General features: G+C 40.3%; 1 protein-coding gene and 1 long non-coding RNA gene across 3 annotated transcripts in view; one reads left to right on the top strand and one right to left on the bottom strand.

The window, feature by feature from the left end:
* GLIS1 (GLIS family zinc finger 1) overlaps positions 1–20872 on the bottom strand; it is a 185202-nt gene that overhangs the window by 20598 nt on the left and 143732 nt on the right. The window contains exons 5-8 of one of the 2 annotated variants that reach the window (XM_071750088.1): positions 17086–17247; positions 13654–13764; positions 10432–10564; positions 5010–5160 (exon numbers count right to left, since the gene is read on the bottom strand). In XM_071750088.1, the coding sequence (XP_071606189.1) occupies positions 5010–5160; positions 10432–10564; positions 13654–13764; positions 17086–17247 (557 nt within the window). The remainder of the gene's footprint in view (positions 1–5009; positions 5161–10431; positions 10565–13653; positions 13765–17085; positions 17248–20872) is intronic. The other variant, XM_071750089.1, reaches the window with a different exon arrangement.
* Positions 14148–19718, top strand: LOC139798930 (uncharacterized). Its single transcript, XR_011727039.1, has 2 exons — positions 14148–15101; positions 17022–19718. It is a non-coding gene; the product is annotated as an uncharacterized lncRNA (long non-coding RNA).

The raw sequence follows: 20872 nt of genomic DNA, 5'->3' as shown, positions 1-20872 counted from the left end.
AATTGCAGAATTTTTTGGTTAAAAACCAAAAGAGAATATGGGGGGAAGGAGGGAGGAGGAAAGGAAAAAAAAATTTGCTTTCCAGATTTTAAGTGTAAATTTAACTAGAGATAAAATCAGCGATGGCAAAAATCATTAAGATAATGCTGAAGGGCTGCAGTTGAATCCATCTTAAAGGGTTCCTGAGTTACTCTTACCAACTCCTTTAACCTTCCACCTTCTCCTGTAATTCTCTTATTTTGTAGTCTAAGAGTTTTGCTTACAGGCAGGCAACACAGCATGTGCTGAGCCCCACTGATGAAGGCTCTCTAATGAATGTCAGCCCAGCCCTTTCAGAAACAGAAATGAAATACATGCCCACCTAATTCTGCTGATGGCCAAACAATGTTTTACCCCACGATCAACCACTAAGTTATTCTTAAACATGTATTGTTGAAATAAGCCTGTGCTAATGCTAATTTAGCTTTAACAGGGGAAAAAATACTGTATAAGTGTAGCTGGACATGATTATAAATGAATTCTGATCACATTTTCCACAATGAGATAAATTACTTGGGATTTGAAACCAGATGCTTTTAATTACTGATTTTCTTTGTTACAGGAACCTCAGCTCTGCACCTGTACATTGTTCTTTCTTTGGACAGATGTACTGATGCCCCTTTTGCGTGCTCAGATCCATAACACTGAGATAAATTATGATGGGTTCTTGGCTCCCTCCATTGAAAATGTTTTCAGCTGTCAGAGATATCTGTTTCTTGTTATTGGTTTTAGTGCTTTTGAAAGGAAGACTGAAACACTGACTTGTGTATTCTATTATAAATGAAGAGTATTCTCCAGTGGAATCCACATTGAATGAGTGATGTTTCTCTTTGGTCCTAGCAACTATCATAAAAACTGTGTAGGTATTTATTTCTCCAGAGTACTTGTAGAGAGTAAAAAATTGTTTCCTACAAAGATCTAGCAACATGCCAGCTACTAGTCAATTTATTTATGTGAGCTCACAAAGTTAAAATTGAATAAAAATTAGACATGAGTAGTCAGTCACATAATTGTCACTGAAAGTAATGAGAATTAGGTACACCAATGTATCCTATCTGGCCACAGATTCTGGCAGTTAAAGGAGATACCACAACCTGTTGAAAAGAATCTCCCCTATTTCTTTTACTAGTTTTGGGGCAAATCTTAAATCTTACCCCAGAAACAGCCGTGCTCCAGAAAACCAGCTGCTTGCAGACAAGACTGAAACAATTTGAGTAGGGATCCATCTGATGAGCAAGCTCCCACTAAACCCTTTCTATCTTCCACCAAAGCTGAAGCCAAACCCAATCCCACAGGGCAGAGATGTGAAGGGGTTGGATGGTGCTTTCTCCCAGCTCCAAAGCTCAAAGCAAGCAGGCTGGGCTGGGCCAGATTCTTCTTCAAAATGGAGGCACCTGACAGAGTCCTGGCAGTATGTGGAGCTGGGCTGAAACGTGGGCAGGAGCTGGCTCACAGCCTGTGATTGCCAAAGCAGTACATGGTAGTAGTACAAATATAAACCTAACACACAAGATTTTTCCCTACGTATTTCTTTTCAACCTTAAAAAGATCAGAAATTTCAAATCTGGTGTCCTCCATCTGAGCAAGAAAGGAGGCAAGAAAGTTGCATTACTTTATGTAAAGAGAAATGAAGAACTAAATTTTTAACAGAGATCTCTTTACATGTATGTATTTCTGTGGTATTTGGATTAACAGGTACTAAGAAGCAAGCAAACAAAAATTCTGATGTTCAAGCAGCCTGACTAAACTGTCTCTTTTCACTTGATTGTTTCTGAGTCCTGTTTCTTGTCATTTTGTATGGGTAAGTGGCTCTTCTGGTAGGCATGGAACCTGGTTTGAACTAGTAGCAGTTAGCTGGGGAGAAGCCAAGAGAGTTGTGTGAGTTTCTGCCTCTGTCCTTGAGTACTTAATCCTTTATATTAAAGGCTCACAAGACTGGACTCAGAGTTCTCATTAATCACCATCTATGGACATCACAGATGTCTTAATCCCACTAGTCCTTCATTTACTGTTGTGTTTACAGAGCACAAACGACCTAAATTACCACAGGACTACAAAAAAATAGTTTCACTTTCCTTTCCCTTGGAGACACATCACCTTCCCAGTAAAGTTATTTGTCAGCACCCCCAGCTTCTTTTGAGAACATAAGTGCTGTTTGTTACAGGGGACACAAGTGACAGAGGCCTCACAGTCCCATATAGAGGGACCGTGTTTAAAATCCTACAAAGTGACCTTGTTAGGTTATTCAGCTAAATTGGTGCAAATCCCTAACTTGGTGCCACCACTCCAGCTCACTTAAATTCAGTCGTATCAGTTTCATTTAAGCTGATAATTTATCACACTAAATATTTTAAAGTGGAATTTACAGAGATAGTTTACAAGTGAAACTAAGTACATTTTTAGAGGGTTTTGATAACAGCTAAAAAAAAACATTAGGAAGAAAGCCAAGTGCAACATCCACTAAGATTTAATACTAAAAGCTGGTTTTCCATCTTTTTTCTGGTAGAATTCAAAATAGACTATTTTTGCAGTGGGCAAAATGAAAGCAAGAGAGACATTCTACATGGCAAATGCTACAAGAAATGCTAAAATAAACCTTTGCTACCTGAAATAAAAAATAAATATATATTTAAACCTGGATCATGACAGACCCACTTTTTGGATGCCAGAGTATTCCTCAGTCACACACTTTCAGTTTAATTAATAGCAATAGAAGTAACTTTTTTTGTCTAGCATACACTTCATACCAGAATTTGAAAAAATACTCTCCATATTGTATAAGGCCAATATAAATACATTTGGTAATGAAGTCAGATTTTGTTAGAACATTTTCAAGTGAATTAGATAATTTTGTCAAACTATTTAAATGTCTTTGCAAACCATTTGGGAAAATTGACTGCTGCACTTGTTATTGACTTTGGCAAAGGATGGTATAACATAGAGCTTTTTAAAAAAAAAAAAAAAAAAGAAGAAGAAAAAGCCTTTAAATCAAATTCTGAATCTGATGTCAAACTTGAGTAGACTATTTGTACTCTGCCTCATGTAGTTTTTGGCATCTTGCATATTTGATGACTCAGTAATTAGATTTCTTGATAGTAATCATTTGGTTCATTCCACAGACTAAAACTATGCAATCCAGTGTTGTCATCATACTGAGTCACAGTGCAGAAATTCTTTGCATTTACTTAAATGTGAATGCTGAGACAGCTGACAAATGAGGCAAAACATTTTATGTGTGCCAGAAAGCTGGAGCAGTTAGTATGAGGAAAGGTAGTCTTAGGTGTTTCTTTCCTATTGTAAACCATATATATCTTATATGAGTAATGGCATAGGGGTAACAGGTCTATAATTCAGTGGCTCCAGCATTAGATTTATTAAGTGATTTTGCCCAGCTAAATGGAAGATTGCTTTAAACAAAACTGTGCTAAATATAATTTAAGGACTATTAGTTCACACTAAGTTTCTGTACTTATGATTGAAATGTCATGTACAGGCTTTATTTCAGCAGTCATTAATAATGGAAGCATAAACAATTAAAATACAGCAAAAATATATCGGAGTGAGTATATCAGTGCTAAATACATATTATTTTGAGTTTAGAAAATGGTCCTTGGTGAAAAATTCCAAGTAATAATGTCATGAAACTAGATATCCTGTTATAAAATAACTATTCAAAAATACCACTGACATTTGGTTCATGATCGGCCATCTGTTATCTCACTCTTACATTTTGTCATAGGACACTAAGTATGGTGTTTCTTGCAAAAAGACTTTACATCACTTAAGAATATCAGCACTGAGATAATAAATCAACACTGTTACCTCCTCTGAGAAAGAATACCTGTCCCACTAGAACTGAAAACAGTGGAGACAATTCTGATGTAAACTCTGGCCTAAGCACATGATCAAAATGTCAGCAGAAAAAGCTCGCTGAGCCCCTTTCTTTGCTGAGCACACTGATCCTGCTGAAAACAGAAGTGCTGTGCTGTGGAATGGAGACAGGAGGGGCCACAGGGAGAACTTATCTGGGAGCTTCACACTTCTCAAATTGGAAAACTGTCTGTTGCCCTCATTCTGGTCAAGACTTTGCTTTTATTTCTTATTTTGTTTCTTATTAGCAGTACCAAAACATGAAGTGCCTTAGAAACAAATCCACCTTACTGACAGCCTTACTACACTCTGTAAGTCCCCTCCCTGCCCAAAGTGCTGGGAAGAAAAACTGTAAATGAGATGAGTCTAGGCACAAAAAAAAGGTATTAGCAAAAAGATTAGAGTGGAATTTTGGGGCTGAAAGGGATTCTTTACTGTTGAGAAGATGTTACGAGATCCTTGAGAAAACCCTGCTTTAGAAACACCAGATACTGTAGCACTGCAATGCAATCCACACTGTAGCAATGGGATCTACCCAATCAGTGTGATAATACTCTCTTCCCTGATTAGGATCCTGGTGGTTAATGCCTGCTGCTGAGAGATGTATTACAGAAAATTTTATCAGCAAGGAAATGAGCAAGCCTCCTGCTCTGACACTGTCTTACTAAGGCAAACACTGCCTTGCTCCTGAACGAGTCACAGTTTGGGTTTTGACCCCGTGAGAGATTTCTCTTTTTGGCTGAGAAAAGACCTCTGCACTTATCCAAGCCTAGAAAAAGTCAGCAAAGAGGAATTATTAAAGAAAAATAAATGTTAAATGTAATTGCATGTTATATATATATATATCAGGGTATTTTGTTGAAGGCCAAGGCCCTGAGCAACCCAACAATAATGTCAAAGTTTGTCCTGGGGGAGGGACATGGGATGGATGACCTTCTAAGGTCCCTTCAGACTAAATTATTCTATGATTCCAAACTGAACAAAACTGCTTAGTTTCAGCTGGGTTTTTTTAATTTGAACAGCATCAATGCAAAGTAAAATAAACAAGTAATTGTTTGATATCATGCCAGACAGAGGCCGAGCACATTTCACACACTTACCCTTCCCTGGCACTCTCCAACGGCGACTGATGGTGATGTGGACTGGCAAGGGTGGAGTCGAGTGGGTGGTGTCTTGAGGGGATGTCAGGAGGAGGTGGCAGAACTCCTGGTGAGGGACCATTATGGTTAGTGCTGGGACCACTGTACATGCCTGTGAAACATAAAATAAGCAAGGAAGGAAGCAAGGAAGTGCTTGAAAATCCCCAACAGGAATATCCCCTTATCCCCCACCCAACCCTGCGACAGCTCTCTGGTTCTGTTGGGGGACTCATTGCCAGGGCTGTCACCTACACAGAATGTCAGTGAATTCTGCTGTGCTTGGAACAGCCCTCAAACTGCATCGAGGTGTTTTGACACGTGTCTCCCCTCCAGCCCTCTCAGGTGGTCCATTTCTGCTTGCTCTGCCTGCAGACCTGCAAGCACTCATTTTTAATGTCCCATGTCACTGACAGGATTCGTGTGGCGCTCCTCCCAAGCCCTCACAGTGACATGGAACAAGCAGAAGGCAACGTGGAAATCCGGAGCTGTGGGAAACGTGTGACAGCCCCTTGGGAGGAGAAGCAACAGCTGAATGTCAGCATCTGTTTCAGTGCAACTGAAAAGCAGAACCACTGAGGGAAGATTCCAGTCACCTTTGTCAGGGACTTCACATGAGTCAAAAACCTCTCATGAACAGTGAGTCTTTGGCTGTTGACAGATCTAAAGCAACAGAAATGAACCACATCATCTCTGTCTCCTGCTAGACAGAACATTTGTCAGCCAGCCAGTGAAACCAACTTGATTCCTGCACTGAAAAGCAGACAGAAGGGGCTTTAAGAAGTCAGATGTTCACAGGTGATGCTAGGATTTACTTGTCAAAGCCTCTTCTGGTAACAGTAAGTCAGTAAATCTGCTGCTGCATTGTGAAAATGTCATTTTTCTGCTGGTGGCTTCAGTCCTTTTGATAACACAGTAGTTTCCACTTTCCCCAAGATCCTTGTATTCATTACCAGGCCAGGAAGATGAGCCAAAGGCCAATATGACCTTGATTCTACAGTGTCATTTCACACTTCAGCTGTATTTACTTCCAACAGCACACAGTTCAGGTGAACCAGCAGCACAGCCTGTTTATTCTCTCTAATGCTACCAGACTATTACTGGCCCCTGTCTATAATTCACCCCAAAGCTCAAAAACCCTTGCCAAGGAAGTTTTAGCAGTGTGGTGGCCAGTAAACACACTCAAATATTTTATCTTATTAACCCACCCCTGAAGAGTTAAAGAATGTTTAAGAGGTCTCTTCTGCTCATTTTGGGTGCCACTCTCTGGTGTCCAGCTGCCAGGATTCATGAGAAGTGTCTGAAGGCAATTATCTCCAAGGCATTTGTCAGATGTGGTTGGACTTGGCTGATGAATTTTTTTAAAAATACTGTGGAGAAGGGAATCCATACACGCATGGACAGAGGTGAGCAGAAAGATTCCACAAGCTTTGTTTCCTAAGGAAATGAGATGAAACCCAGAGTCTCAGTGTGCCCAGACACAGGGCTGGTGGGAGGCTGACACAGTGAAGTGTGTTCCTGGGCCTGGTCGTGAGGCACTGAGACCATTTGGATGAGGGCTGCAACCACTCCTGAAACTTCTGGCTAGCAAGAAAGCTGAAACATGAGCCAGTGTAGACAAAGAATCAACCCTATTGTTCACTTGCTTCACTTGCACGGGGTGTCTGCCTGCAATTAAGAGCACTTTGAGAGCCACGTGGCACACACAATGGAAGATGGGATTTACTATGAGATTCCATGTGAGCCTGCAGTGAGACATTTGTCATTTCTGTTGAGTCACTGGGAACCAAATTGGTACTTGTTAAAGTTAAAAGTTATTTATCTTACACAGTGCAAAACACTCCAACAGAACACTGACTTTACCTCTTTCATAGGGACAGAATTTTCTCTCTGGCCATGGGCTGTGCTATCCCAGGCACTGTGACTGCTAAAAGCCATTGATGCTGCTACTGGAGTTTATTTGGGCTGTAAAAAGTTTTGGGGTGCAGATTTTTATTTCTGACTTAAGACACTCAAAGTTTGGAGCTGCTGCCACTCTGGTCCCGTGACTACCCAAGGGGAGTTGAGCCCAAAGATGGTGCTTTTGGAAGGAAATACTGTTCAGGGAAGCAGGAGGTGTCTGCTGACACAAGGAAAACAGGAAGGAGCAGTTGCTTGAGGGGACAGAAAGTGTCTTTGATGTGTGGGTCCCCTTGCCCAGGAAACCAAGTAGCTCTACAGTGGTCATGGGGGGATGAGCCTATTCCAGCCTCAGTATAATTTTCAGTATTTCTAAAATCTCACTTCTTTTACAGTTCTTCCCTTTTTTTCAGGAGTGACCAATAATATCCTGAGTACCTGAAGTCACAGAGCAGCCTTTGGAGCTGTTATGAATGACTGACTACTCCTGCAAGTGCAACACACTTCAGGATGGCACCTTGGGCCTCTTCACACATTGACCATCTTGGCTTGTAAATATATGTCATCAATCAATATTTTAAATAGCTTGGCCTTTAACCTTAACATCTGTTGCTAGAACAGTACTCTGAGCATCTGTGACTTGCAGCTTTTCTTTGCCCCATCTTTATTCTGAGACCAGAAAAAGAGTAACAAAACATGCCCAGAGAAAATGCCAGAGTGGAATTCTTCTGCTTGCTGTTTTACCCAGTCCTAAGCACAACCTTGCTTTGAAGTTGGACACAAGGGATGGGAGCTTTTTTAATATTTCTTTTTTTTCTGTGATTGGTTTTCATCCCTGACATATTTAAAATGTGCTTTAACTTGAAGAAAGACAAAACTAAAACTCTCCAGGAATTCAAGTGATCCCTAAAGCCCAGACCTCTGCACATCAATAATGTGGTTTCTCTGAAAAAAGAAAGGAGGAGGAGGGGAGGGTGGAAGGAAAAATCCCCACCAAACTCAAAACAAAAGCCCAAACCATGAACATTTTCATATTTTCAAGGGGAATCCAGAGGGCATCATGTACTGTATTTATCCACCTATATCCTATACAGAGTATTAGAGCTGATGAACTGCTGATCTCTGCTTCTTTGAAAGAGCAAATGTGCAATCATTGCATACTACAGGTGGCAGCAGGAATGTCCTTATGCTTGAGTTCTCCAAGGATATACCCTCCAGAATGACAGAGGAACAGTTTTGCCTGTGGAATTGTACTACAGATAGTATGAAGCAACTTCTGTTTCACTGTATAACAGTCTTTCAAATCTTGATTTATTTTCTCTGGCACTTTGTCACACAATGCATGTGATGGGGTCTCGTATGGGGTGACCCCATGGAAGTATCAGGGATGATTTACAAGGCTTTTTAACAACATCCTGGCGATGGACTGACATAATCAGCAAAGAAATCATATCAGAGAAAGCCAGTATTACTGATAGATAAAATCCTTAATTTCATTAGAGGTTCTCAGAAATTAGAGGTTAGGGGAGGTCTCTTTATCTATAAGGTAATAACTTTTTTCTTGTTTTATTGTTGTCACTTGAAATCTGAGGCTACCTCTGAGGCTCTGAAGTGCAGCCTGCTCTGAGGGAAACGTCAGTGGTCTTTCCTGACCTGCCTGGAAGACTCTATAGTGCCCTTTCAATATGAAAAAAGAGGTAGGGACAGACTTATAAGACAAATGGGGACAGATTTTCTAGCAGGGTCTGTAGTGATAGGAAAAGGGATGATTGTTTTAAGCTAAAAGAGGGGAGATTCAGACTGGTTGCAAAGAGGAATTTTTTTATTATGAGGGTGGTGAAACACTGCTCCAGGTTGCCCAGAGGGTTGGTAGATGCTTCATCCCTGGAAACATTCAAGGTCAGGTTGGAAGAGGCTCTTAGCAGCCTGGTCCAGTTGCAGATGTCCCTGCTCACTGCAGGGGTTGGGCTGGGTGACCTTTAAAGGCCCCTTCCAACCCAAACCATGCTATAATCCAGACTGTCCTCTACCCTTAGGCATGGCATCCAGTATTCCAGTCTCCACATTCCTGCTCTCAGCTTAGGAATAGTTTAGGAATCTTTTTTTCTGGAGGTTTTCTCTATTCTAGATAAACTGCTAGATATAAAACATTGCCATATCCATCCCATTTCTAATACACAACTGCCATTAAAATATGAATAAGTACAGGGATGCATTTGGGACATGACAGAGAATGACACAAGAAAACAGGATAATGACAGCCTATAAATCAAGTGAATGGTAAAATCTGGAATTTTGTATATAGCATTGGTTATACTATCCCAAACTGGATTTTAACAAGTTAGAGAAATCTCAAAGGCAGCAAGATGAATTGCTCTCCAAAAGTAGATTCCCCCAAAGCAGATGAAGTGGGAATCTGTGTGCATATTCTTTTCATCAAACATCATCTGAATGTTGCACATGCAAAATTCAGCAAGGAAAGTATATTTTTTCAAAAAAGTGTAGGGTATGCAGCTCTCTGAGATACATGATGTTGCTGAAGACAAGAGTAAAATAAATATGAAAAGTACGAAAAGGGCTCAATAGTTACATGGACAGAAAGAGATCTGAGACTGAGAACAGCTGAGTGAGAAGTTCCCCACTGTAATCTCTACCATCACTGGAGGTACCTGGGTGCCTTCATAGGGTGAGGCAGGTTGCAATTAAACTTTGAGAGTTCCTCTTTCCCTCTGCTGGTTAAACAGAGAACCTGAGGTTGTTACGTGCCTGATTCAGGAGCCTCTGCTGAGGTTCAAAAGTTGTGAATCTAAACCTTTCTTTCAGCAGAAGGGAATGAAGCATCTTTTATCTCTTTCTATAAAATGTATAGAATAGTCTAATGTCCCTGAAAGGGGCCAGCTCCTGTTCAAACCACAAGAAAGAAAGAGAAGACAGACAAGAAGGAATGAGAGAAAGATTAAATACTAGAAAAGATAATCAAAACAACATGTCTGACATTTCAAATTCAGGCTTTTGCTCCATTCATACATCACAATATGATCTGTTAGAATCACACAGTGCATGATAATAGATGGCCTCAGCAACTTTTCTGCAGCTCCTGAAGAGCTGGAAAACCCCCTTGCTGCAATGCCTTTGTCTTTGCTGGAGCACTCACTTGGCCTTAGCAAAGCTCCTGCACCTGCATTCTGCTGAAGCCAAGGCAAACTTTGTAAGAGACAACAAATGGACAGAGGCTGAATTTCAGCAGGGCTGCCACCCCCACCACATGAAATTAATAGGAGCCACTTGACTAACTGAAAAAAACCCCAAACAGTCAGGCCTTAGCAAAAACAACTCACAAAAATATTCCATTTAATTTGGTGGTTTGGGTTTGTTTGTTTTGCTTTTTTCATCTTCCATATTGGCAAATCAGACCCATAAACTGTGTTGCTTTAACTCCTGTATTAAGTGACATATTTAGCACCGTACTTATTAGAATTATTCTTACCTGTAATTAAATCATGATGACCTACAGATCTACCACATTTCCCATCCAAAATGTGCTGTGAAGATGTGTGGAGCTGTTGTATAGCTAAGCATTCACTGAGTACATCTTGTTCGATATCAGTGCATGAATTTAGCTACAAGAGGAGGATAAAACAAACATTTTATTGCAAAGCAAACCAGATTACTTCTATTTAATTTTATATGTCTCTTTGCTTAAAGATTATGTATAGAAGGAAGGAACAAAATGTCATTCTTAGGAACTTGGGGTAATTAAAGATGTGTCTATTACTTGGTGGGTTTAATTAGAGATAATTCCAGTTTTCTTAAGCACACAAGTGTACTAGTCTTAAATCAACAGTTTGCTTCAGAAAATAACATACCCTGTGCTTCTTTAAACCTTCCTGAGTAATTTAACTGCATATTTTCAGACTTTCTGTAGTTTCTTGGGCTCTGTGGCAAAAGGATTGCATCACCTTGTAGCTGTGACACTTGGAAAAACATTTGATAGAGGGGAAAAAAAAGGGTTTGTGCTTATCAGATTAGAACTGGTGGAGTAATAGGCTGTCAGTAATGTGTAAGAGGTATCCCTGATATGTCAGCTGTTCTCCATGTCAATTAAAGCTCTGGCAAAAGTGTCTGAAACAAACTCTTGAAAAACCACAATGTCTATCATATTAAAAACAGCAGGAGAGGAGAATTAAGAAAGAAAAGCATTTCTAATTCTCTTTCAAACATGCTGATGTTGCCAAGCTTTTGTCATAATAGAGTGCTCACGTTACACAAACAGCCATCATATTCTATAGCCATTAATAAATAGTTATTGTCTTTAGGTTTACAGTTTTGCATACCACCTCCCCTGGGGTTGGTTATTCTAAATAAAAGGTCCAGGCAAACCTAGTTAGGATTCTGCTATACAGCCATTTGTTGGTTCAAGATAAACATCTAACATTTGGATCACAAAGTGCATCTGCAGCCAATTAAACTTAAACTACTACTAAATTAACAGCTAACTTTCTCCTATTTTGTTCTTGTAAAGCCTTTCAGAACAACCAAATATTACCACTGGAGTCATCTTTTAGGCTGTGAACTAAATATTCAGGATTCCTTTGATGTTAGTCTAAGCTCAGGGGGTTTTATTTTCTCTCAGAGATGGCACATTTTGGTAGCATGTCTCAACCAAGACATGCAGGCAGAGCAGCCTGTTGATTTTTCTTCCCTGGCTAAGTCATTTCCACTCAGAACTCCTGGGAAGCTGATACCAGCAGACAACTGACTTGGTCAAGTTATAACCAAAAATGAGCAAGCAAGCATGATCAGTCTTTTCCTTCTTTTTTCCAAAGTAGACTGTCACTGTTTCAATGACACTGGGATTTACTTAGTTGTGAAATGTTGTCTTTTTTTCCTATTATAAGCTTAAGGGAAATATTTGGGGGGCTGTGTGTATTGTTTGCTTCTGAGTGAAATTTGTCTTGGTCCCTTTTCAGAGAGACTGCTTAAAAGGCACTTTAAATCTCCTGCTTTTTCAAATCCCTTTTAATTTCAAGGAAAAAAGACACAGGATCAAGCAAAGGTCTTGCTGTTGCAAAAGACTTGGGTGTCACAGACAACCTCTTTTTGTGGCCAATTATTGCTATGGCTTTTTGTCTCTTCCTCTCATTAAGACCTAGAGGTTGTTCTACAGAAGCATTGGGAGTTTTGCAATCTGTGGTGTGGAAGGAATGTGCCCAGCCTGTGGAACCTTCTAGAGAGCTGTAATTAAACCATGTGGCCTGATAATACAAAATAGGGCTTGAAAATGAGGTGCTGCTTTCCAGTCCTGGAGGGCTAGGTGGGAGTTTTGACTGGAACCTGATACATGCAGAGACAACTTGGTTCTGTGGACACCTGGATGAGTGGTAGCTATGAACAGGGTCACTTCCAGGCACAAAGTTCCACATGTATTGGGTGTTTTTTGACTATTTGAAAGAGTGTGCACAACTCTGTACCCTGTTATAGTAAGTGTGACAGGCAGCATGCATCTGACACAGGGAAGTTTTAAGAACTGGGGACGGACAACTGTCCTAGGAAAGGGGACCATAAGTTCAAATTGGTGGATCCAGCCAAGTGAAAACTGTAGGGCACGTAATTCATACTGAGAAGTAGGAGGAGGAAAGGGGTATAAGACAGGGGGCAGGGCTGACACAAGAACAAACCAGTATGAATTTGTCACAATTATATTCAAGTGAGAAAATTAGGCCTATTTGACATCCATCCCACTCTTCCACGGCTCATTCCCAAATTCTGCAACTAAGATTACCTGGGTTCTGCCATTGTCTCTTCTCTTTATATGCTCCATTCTTTGCTCTCCAGTATTTCTAGTTCTTACCTCTGACATTTTTTCAAACTAGCTGCTCCCTAGCTCTATCTTGCCAGGCTGTCACTTCTGCTCTGTCCTCCATCCTTACAACATTCCTTGCTGTCTCATCCGAGATTCTCTTGGCAGTGGTGAGGCAGCTGGGGGAAGATGTCATTGCTGCTTATTGAACTAATTGTAATTGCTTGCTGTGGCTTACATTCCCTTCCATTCCTGGGCCTGAAGTTTGCTCATGGTCTGTTCTGTCACAGACAATTGTCTTTTTACAAAGTGTGTGTACAAATGTGTAATAAACAAGTCTCTGATCCTGGACTGGTGCCTGTAAGCATCCCCATTTAATAATGACTTCAGGATTTAGCCCACAGAAACTAAAATACTGATTTGAATATAATAGTAGTGAAAACATAACTAGCAGTCTGGTTTGGAATGATTTAGAAATGCATTTAAAATACAGATGTGGTGGGAAAAGAGGGGTTATCATTCTCATCTATTACAAGCACTCTTTTCCTGACATTCCCATAGCATCCTGGCTTAATTTCAGTTGTGTTTTAGATGATCTGCCAACATGTATTTACTAGCTGATTGCAGAGACTCAGTGCACGGACATTTTATGTGAAGAACAGCAGAATATGAAAGGGACACAGAGGAAAAGACTGCTTGGAGAGAAAGTGTGGGGCAAAGTGAAATTACAGGTAGCCGAAGTGGACTGCTTAGCAACAGTGATTAAAAACCCCCAGGAAAATGAGCTCAACTTAAGCTTTCTTCTAATGATAGTGCAGAAGAACTCTGATTTGAAAATATGGAAACCAAAGGTAAATGAAAAATAGGTGTCTGGAGGAGACGTGAGAGGTTTTGCCTGGTGGCTCTTACCTTCTTACGCACCTGCTGTTCTTTGGCTGAGTGAGCTTTCACGTGTTTGCGCAGGGAGCTGGGGTCGGTGTAGCGCTTGGAGCAGCCCGGGATCTGACAGGCGTAGGGTTTCTGTCAGTGTGAGAAAAGGGAAAAGATTTCCTCTTGCTCTGGGTCTCTACAATCAGCACACAGCACGCTGAAGGGTGGCCCTTTCTGGGGAACATGGAGTTAAGCCTGAGCTGTCTGCTGCTTCTGTGTTTGCTCTGCCTCCTCTCTGCACACCAGCCCGGCAAGATGCAAAGAGAGGCACTGCACTGATTGCTCTGATTTTGCACTCCCTGCAAGCACTGGGAGCACCTGCCACACCTCTCATGTTGGATATTGATTACTGGGCTGCATCAAATGTTAATGAGATGTAACTGGGTGGATTTTGAGAGCATGACTTTTTTTCTAGGCTTTACGGTAGACAGAATGATCACGAGATCACCCACTCTAATTATAAATATAGAAGCACTGGTTTTGAATTGTGATTTACGTAGTTTTCAACAAGAACTGTTCCATACACAGTAGAGCCCAACTTTTGGCATAGCACACGTTTGGTTTCCTTCATACCTTGTTCCTGGTTTGAATAACAGCAGCAATATCTTTCTTTTCCTAACTCCTAAACAAACAACCTGCATCAAACATTGACATCTGAGCAAATCAATACAGAAATAAAAACCAATTGATCTTGATTTTGTTGGGAAGACCTTTCCAGCTGAATTTGCCATTTCTACATGACCCAGAACTTTCCTGGGAAAACCATCTGACTCTGGGCAGGCATTTCCAGTTCACTCTTCTCACAGGACAAGAAAAGAAATAAGGATGCTCCATTCTACTCACTGATTCTGGAGTGCCAGTGACTGAAGCCTCAGCAAGTTTTTCTCTTAGTTATGCCTACTCCGAACAAATGAAACACCCTCTGTTACTGAACAACCTCCAAATGAATGTTCAGTTACCAAATTGAGTAAAGGGACTCTGGCACTTGTTATTAAATAACCACTGACTTAAGTGATAGCAAAATAGTGCTGCATGTCAAAGCTCACACAGTTTTGGTTGAGGAGAACATTCCTTTTTCTCTGTTTTCTTGCCTCATCTGTCAGCATTACCTCAGCCTTCTCACTTGGACTAGTAAGTCCTTCATGTGTCTTCCCAAAGGTAGAAAACTATTTTTTTTCATGACCTAAGTGTCACATTCTTTAATCTCCTCAGTTTCAGAAAGAGGATGCACAAAAGGGAAAGAAACCCACTGGTTTTGGGAGAAGTGACTGTGAGGTCCTTAAAAGAAGTTGCCCTGCCCCTGGAGGAGTGATGACATGCCCTTTTTACCTCAAGGACAGATGCACTCCCTTTGTTCTGCTTTTTCCTAGGAAAAGGATCTACTTCCAGATGATTTAGTAGAGATTTGATCAAACTAGCACACACCAGTAAGTCTCTGAAATGATTTACAGGTTCTCCTTTTGGAGAAGATAAATGATGGAATGACCTACATTGAGAAGCTTTAAAACCAATTCCAAATGCACTCAATAAGGAATAAGCAGTCCATATAAACGCCTTTTCTTTCTAGGTACCTCCAGAGGATAAGTATTGCTGCTCTGCCCAGCCAGCAGGAAATTTCTGAAGGAATAATAGAATCATTCACCAATTCATGACCTTACAGGGCTAACACAGCACCTACCCAGACTATCCAGGGTGTCTGGAGCACAGAAAAATGACACCTGAGCAAAAACTATGGAAAAAAAACTTCAACAAATCTCTTAGCAGAAAAAAAATAGTGGAGCATTTTCCAAATCATTGATGTCATTCAAATTAAAGATAGAATCATTCAGCTTAGGGATGGGGAAACTAGATGAGAATCTGACTACCCTTCAGAAGGCTATTTCTTTGTGTTCCAGGCAGTTATTCTGTCTGAGCTCAGGCAATGTGCAGTCTTTATGGTAGCACCACCCCGTAGCTCTGTTATTTTTCACATTCATGTATGCACACAATACACTAAGCTAAACCATCCAACTTCCATTACACCAGTTAAGTGGGAGTTAGTTACTAGTTACTAGTCTGTTAGTTACAGGAAGAGTTTTAAAGAACCTGCAGCAGAATAGCATGAAGGATGTTTCTAGGTATTTAAGAAAGTTAGTAGAAAATGATTACTGTACCTTTTTCCTGATTTATGAGCATTTCAGATAATAAAGGCAGAAATAAAGAGAGAAGAAAATAGAAAGTTAAGAGATTTGTCTTCAGTAATACAGCGATCAACAGATATAAGAACTTTTTATTATTTTGGTAACCATTAGAATCCTCTTTCAAAACTAATAAATGGCATTCCCTTTGTGACTTTGGCTAATAAAAAAATATATCTATTCAATTCAAGCAGTTACATTTCAAAACTGTGCGGCAAATTTCAAATGAGACACATTTTAGAACTAATTACAAATTCAAATATCTCAGGTTGACTTTCAAATAAATAAAACATTGTTATTGTAAGTGTGCTTTGGTTTGGAAAATGTGACTGACTGGCTTCTCTTACTTGTTTGTTTTTGCAAGGCATAATGTACATTAGACATTCCTTAATGCTGCACTGTCTGAAATGTGTAACTGCTTAAAAAGTAAATATCAATTAAACTCAAAAGTTCTGCCCCATAAACACTTGGCCAAACATTAAACCATAGATTCACTTCTTTGAAAAAAAACAAAGGAACTACTATTATTCTATTATTCTTTACACGCTTTGTGCTGAAGTCTACAAAGCTGTCTACTTACTTTCTTTCCCTATAATACAGTCATTTAATTTTATCAGAGCCTAAGACACCAGAGATGCTCTCATCTTCTCTGCAAGACAAGTGAGAAGACTGCAGAGTTGAGCCTGAATCTACCAGCTGTACATAAGAAAAGTATTTGTTTCTTACAGTTAATTCTGATGATGGGGACAACAATCTTTGCAAAATTACATCCAAAACTGAGTTGCATTTACCTTCCACTGATGTCTGAACTGTTTTTTGCATTCATTCAGAACAGGCTGTACTGAAGCAACAGAGGATAGGAAGCAAGACAATGACACATTTAGTGCAGCAGCAGTGACTCAGCTTTCACTCACACTATACCTTATTCTGCTGCTGCCTCCTCTTACTGGAACAGGAACAATGGGAGAGTTTGCTGAGTAACTGAGTCCTGAGTAACCTATTCTTGAGTAACTTATTCCTCAGCATGAGTAAGAGCTGAATTTGCCTTTCTGTGAGCAGGACTTTTTAATTTCTCAAGCCATACAATTCAAAACAAAAGTACTCAGCCTGTAGCTGAGTTTTCTGAGATGCTCCACATGAAGATGAAAGGTCTCCCCCCTCGGGTTGCAGAACAGATTGTGCACAAGGACCACTGGAAAACTCAGTGCAAGTCCCAGTATGAAACCATGCTTACGGTATCCAGGTGTGTTCGCTGATGCTTCGCCCGGTCGCTGGAGTTGCTGAAAGCTTTCTGGCAGCCAGGGTGCTGACACAGGTATGGCTTCTCCCCAGTATGACTCCGGAGGTGAATCTTAAGGTTCTCAAGCCTAGAAAATGCCTTGTTGCACCCTTCAAACTGAAAAACGTCATAAAAAATTGTTGTAAAGTACTGCTAAATAAACCATGTGCAGCAACAATGAGAACAGTGTAAGATCCAAGTTGGACGTGCAATAAATCAACCAACATTCGAACATCTGTTGAAATTTATGGATGAAACACAACATTTTGTGCTGTTCATTTAATCTGTCACTGAAGACATGGTGTGCAGCTCAGTAATAATAAAAGGGTTATAAATATCTCACGTGTTCTGCCTGAATGTGTACTGAATGCTTAAAGACCGTGTTAAAAACAGAAATTTAAAAGAACAAGTGTTCTGATGAGTTCTCTTAGATGTTAATTGGCACAGGAACCACTGTGGGCAATAGCAATTAGCTGCTACAGACAGAAAGCAAGAGAAGTTATTTGTGGTGGGTAAGAACCTGGTTTCAGATGTCTGAAATAGTATCCAGGGGTGCACATGAGCACGGACTATTACAAGAAGACCTGATCCATTTGAAGATCAATCCAAAGGAACTCTGCTGTTATTCTGCACCCTTTTCTTTACCAGCCATATCATTCAGATCTGTTCGCAGCATTTATACACCCAGTAACCTGAGCAATTCTGACTTCTTAAGCACCCGTTTCATTAGAGAGCTCAGTAATAAAACACTGCATAGCATTCATAGCAAAAGTCACTGTTTTGAATTAAATCAGGATAAATAAATAATTAAAATGTCCGGCTACGAGGCCAAGGGAAGGATGTTTTGCATTGCTCACTGATATGTTTTGGTGTTACAGACACGGGGTGAGTGCAGGGTAGGCACTCTTGTGAAGGTGGGCTTTGGGAGCTACCCAAATCCCAGCAAAGCAGCAAAACCAAGCTTGTCCCTCCAGCTGTCCATGCTGTCCCACCCCTTGGGTGCCACTTCTTCACCTCTGACTGAGCAGATTATTCCCTTACTGTCTTGAGGCCTTTCTATATGCTCCATTCACCTCTCTAAAGGTGATTCTGGTTCTCACACACAGGCATCAAAAACCATAGCCCAGAAGGACATTATAGAGCAACATCCCTTGTCACTGGGTCCTTGGGACACTTTATACCCCGTTGGCACCAGAATCACTACAGTGACACTCCACAACCTGATCTGGTTTCCATGTTGTCTCAGGCCTGGAGGAGCTGTTAGGTCACAGAAGTATTTTCTCAGCTATTCAGTCACGAACAGAGGATCTTGAGCCTCAGAATGTTTTTCTAATGGATTTCCAGTTTTCAGCTCCGTATCTGCAGCCTAATGCAAAGTAGGAAAATATGGAGCATAATCCAAACTAATTAAAGGACCAGCTCCATTCTCATTGATGTCAGTAGCAAAAATGTCAATGGCAAATGTCCTAAAACATCAAAATACAAGTTGAATTTAAAACACATGAAAGTACATAAGATTTAGAGTTTGCTGGATGCTGGACTGGGACTTCAGGAAGGGAAGGAACAGGCCCAGCCATAAATGCTCAGAGCTACAATGTCAGCAACAACATTCAAATAGAGGTTTATTCTACTTTTACTGTTGTCAACAGCCTTTTTTTTGGTACTAACACATAATCCAAAGATCACCACCTATGCCTGGATTTTAAAGGCTTTTCTCATTTATATTATCATTTCCTAATTTATATTATTTATATTATCCATCTGTCTTATGCTGAATAACAGATAGTGGGACAGTTGTAATGCTGTGATAAATTCATTCTGAACACAGGGGGGGAGAATACAGCAAAGGGAATGATAGGACTCCAGCACTCATGTTTTCAAGGAGGAAGGGTTTCTAAAAGTAGGGTTGGCTAAATGGGAAGAAAATCAGTGGAAAAGCAGAGGAAAGCAAGAACTGTGCTGGCAAGTGATGAGAAGAAGGGAAGGTGATGTACAAAGTGAAAGTGAAAGGCCTGAGAAGACACCAGGAAAGGAGTTGGTGCTTAGAGCTGACAGCTTGGGGCTGAGAGCTGCAGGAAGGTCTCCACTTTGGAGGACTCCAGGAAAACACTTCAGCTCTGATATTTCTTGCTGGATCTGCTGACTGTGTTAGGATGACTTTGTAAGGTGATTCTTGGGCTTCACTGCAACTCACCAACCTTTTTAGCCCTTCCACTTGGAATATGTTTGTATTTATATATACACCAAATTAAAAAGTACTTCTGGATAAATGCTCATACTTCTCAAATAACCTCCCGGAAGATCCATCAATCCCAGAAATGTCTCAGCTTCAACTACAAAGACCAAATGTTCAGTTTCCAAAGGACTTTAGGATGGTAAGAGCTATTTGATCAACTGAGAAGGCCACTTAGAGTATCTCCCAGACATCTGGCCCCAATCTGCCACTGCTTAATCCTACAATCCTAAACATTTTGTTGATGTTTGATGCCTGGGATAACTGTAACAAAATCTGCGTGATCCTCAAAGTCTGTAAATGTCAACAGAGCTCTTAAACAAGTTCATCAATAAAAATAATAATTATAGTGCAATTACTCCTTTTGTCTTTGCTGTGAGATTGCTAATGTGGGCTTCAGACACTGCTATGCTGCACACATCTGAGCACAGACACAAAACAATGCCATATGATTACATTAAATAGCATGATGTGATTCTTGGATTTCATACCCACTGCTGCTTTCAGAGTAGGGCTTTCACCAGGAAAAAAAATATGTTGTAGAAATTTATGGGACTGAATTAGTTCACTGCCATATGGAAGCATGCATACTATCTTTATTTTACACTAAAATCACACTGGAGTGTAACTGCTGCAATATCGGGCATTTAAAAAGCATATTTTTGAAGCCTAAACCATCTCACAGTGATCTAAACACATCACAATTTTCCTAACAAAACAATTTAATCTAATAAGGGTAATTGCTTAAAATGTTTGTTCTTTGCTTCCACATTATACTTTGTATGCACCTGAGAATGTTGCCATGCAGAAATAACAGCACGTTCCCCGGAGGGTTTATATTATCAAATGTTTACCCTTTTCATAAGCGTATTTAATCACAGTCATGTCTACAGTATCTGTCAGTAGTGCAGATCAGAAGAAATAAACTCTAAACCAAACAGCCCAGACCATAAGGTGAAGCAATAACTGACGTTTTCTGAGGAAATGAGTTATGACTGAAAAAGAGAAGCCTTCACAGTTGTAGTGCTAAATAGGTCCAGTGTGCCATTAGAGCAAGCTCATTAATATACACCTCTGCTCTGGGCTGCAAGATCAGTTAAACAAGCTGCCTTTTATTTATAGACCAAAAAGGGAAAGAGAAGGTCATATTGGCTGCTGACATCTCAGACAGCCTACAGATGGAAAACCCAAAACATTTCATTCCAAAGCATTTAATACTATCAATAGGAAATCTTAGGTCTGGTCAAAACATCTACAAGCCTTATGAACATTGTGAAATGTGCTTTCTTCCCAACTGATGACAAAACTGGGAAAATTTTATTGAAAAACAAGTTAGGAGAAAAAGGGTCCTCTGAGGATATGTATCCCTTCTGGAGGGGAGGAAATAGTCACTCCGCTCTTTTAAATAGCATCAATGTTTTATAGCACACTAAGTCTAATGTTGGGGACATGGCAGGAGGCACACGAGGCTCCAAACTCCTATGAATATCAGTAACTTAAGCATTTGAG

This window comes from Heliangelus exortis, chromosome 8 (genome assembly GCF_036169615.1).
Source record: "Heliangelus exortis chromosome 8, bHelExo1.hap1, whole genome shotgun sequence".
In the NCBI taxonomy this organism is placed as follows: domain Eukaryota; kingdom Metazoa; phylum Chordata; class Aves; order Apodiformes; family Trochilidae; genus Heliangelus; species Heliangelus exortis.
The sequence above is the reverse complement of the archived record's forward strand: the minus strand, read 5'-3'. Positions and strand labels throughout refer to the sequence as shown.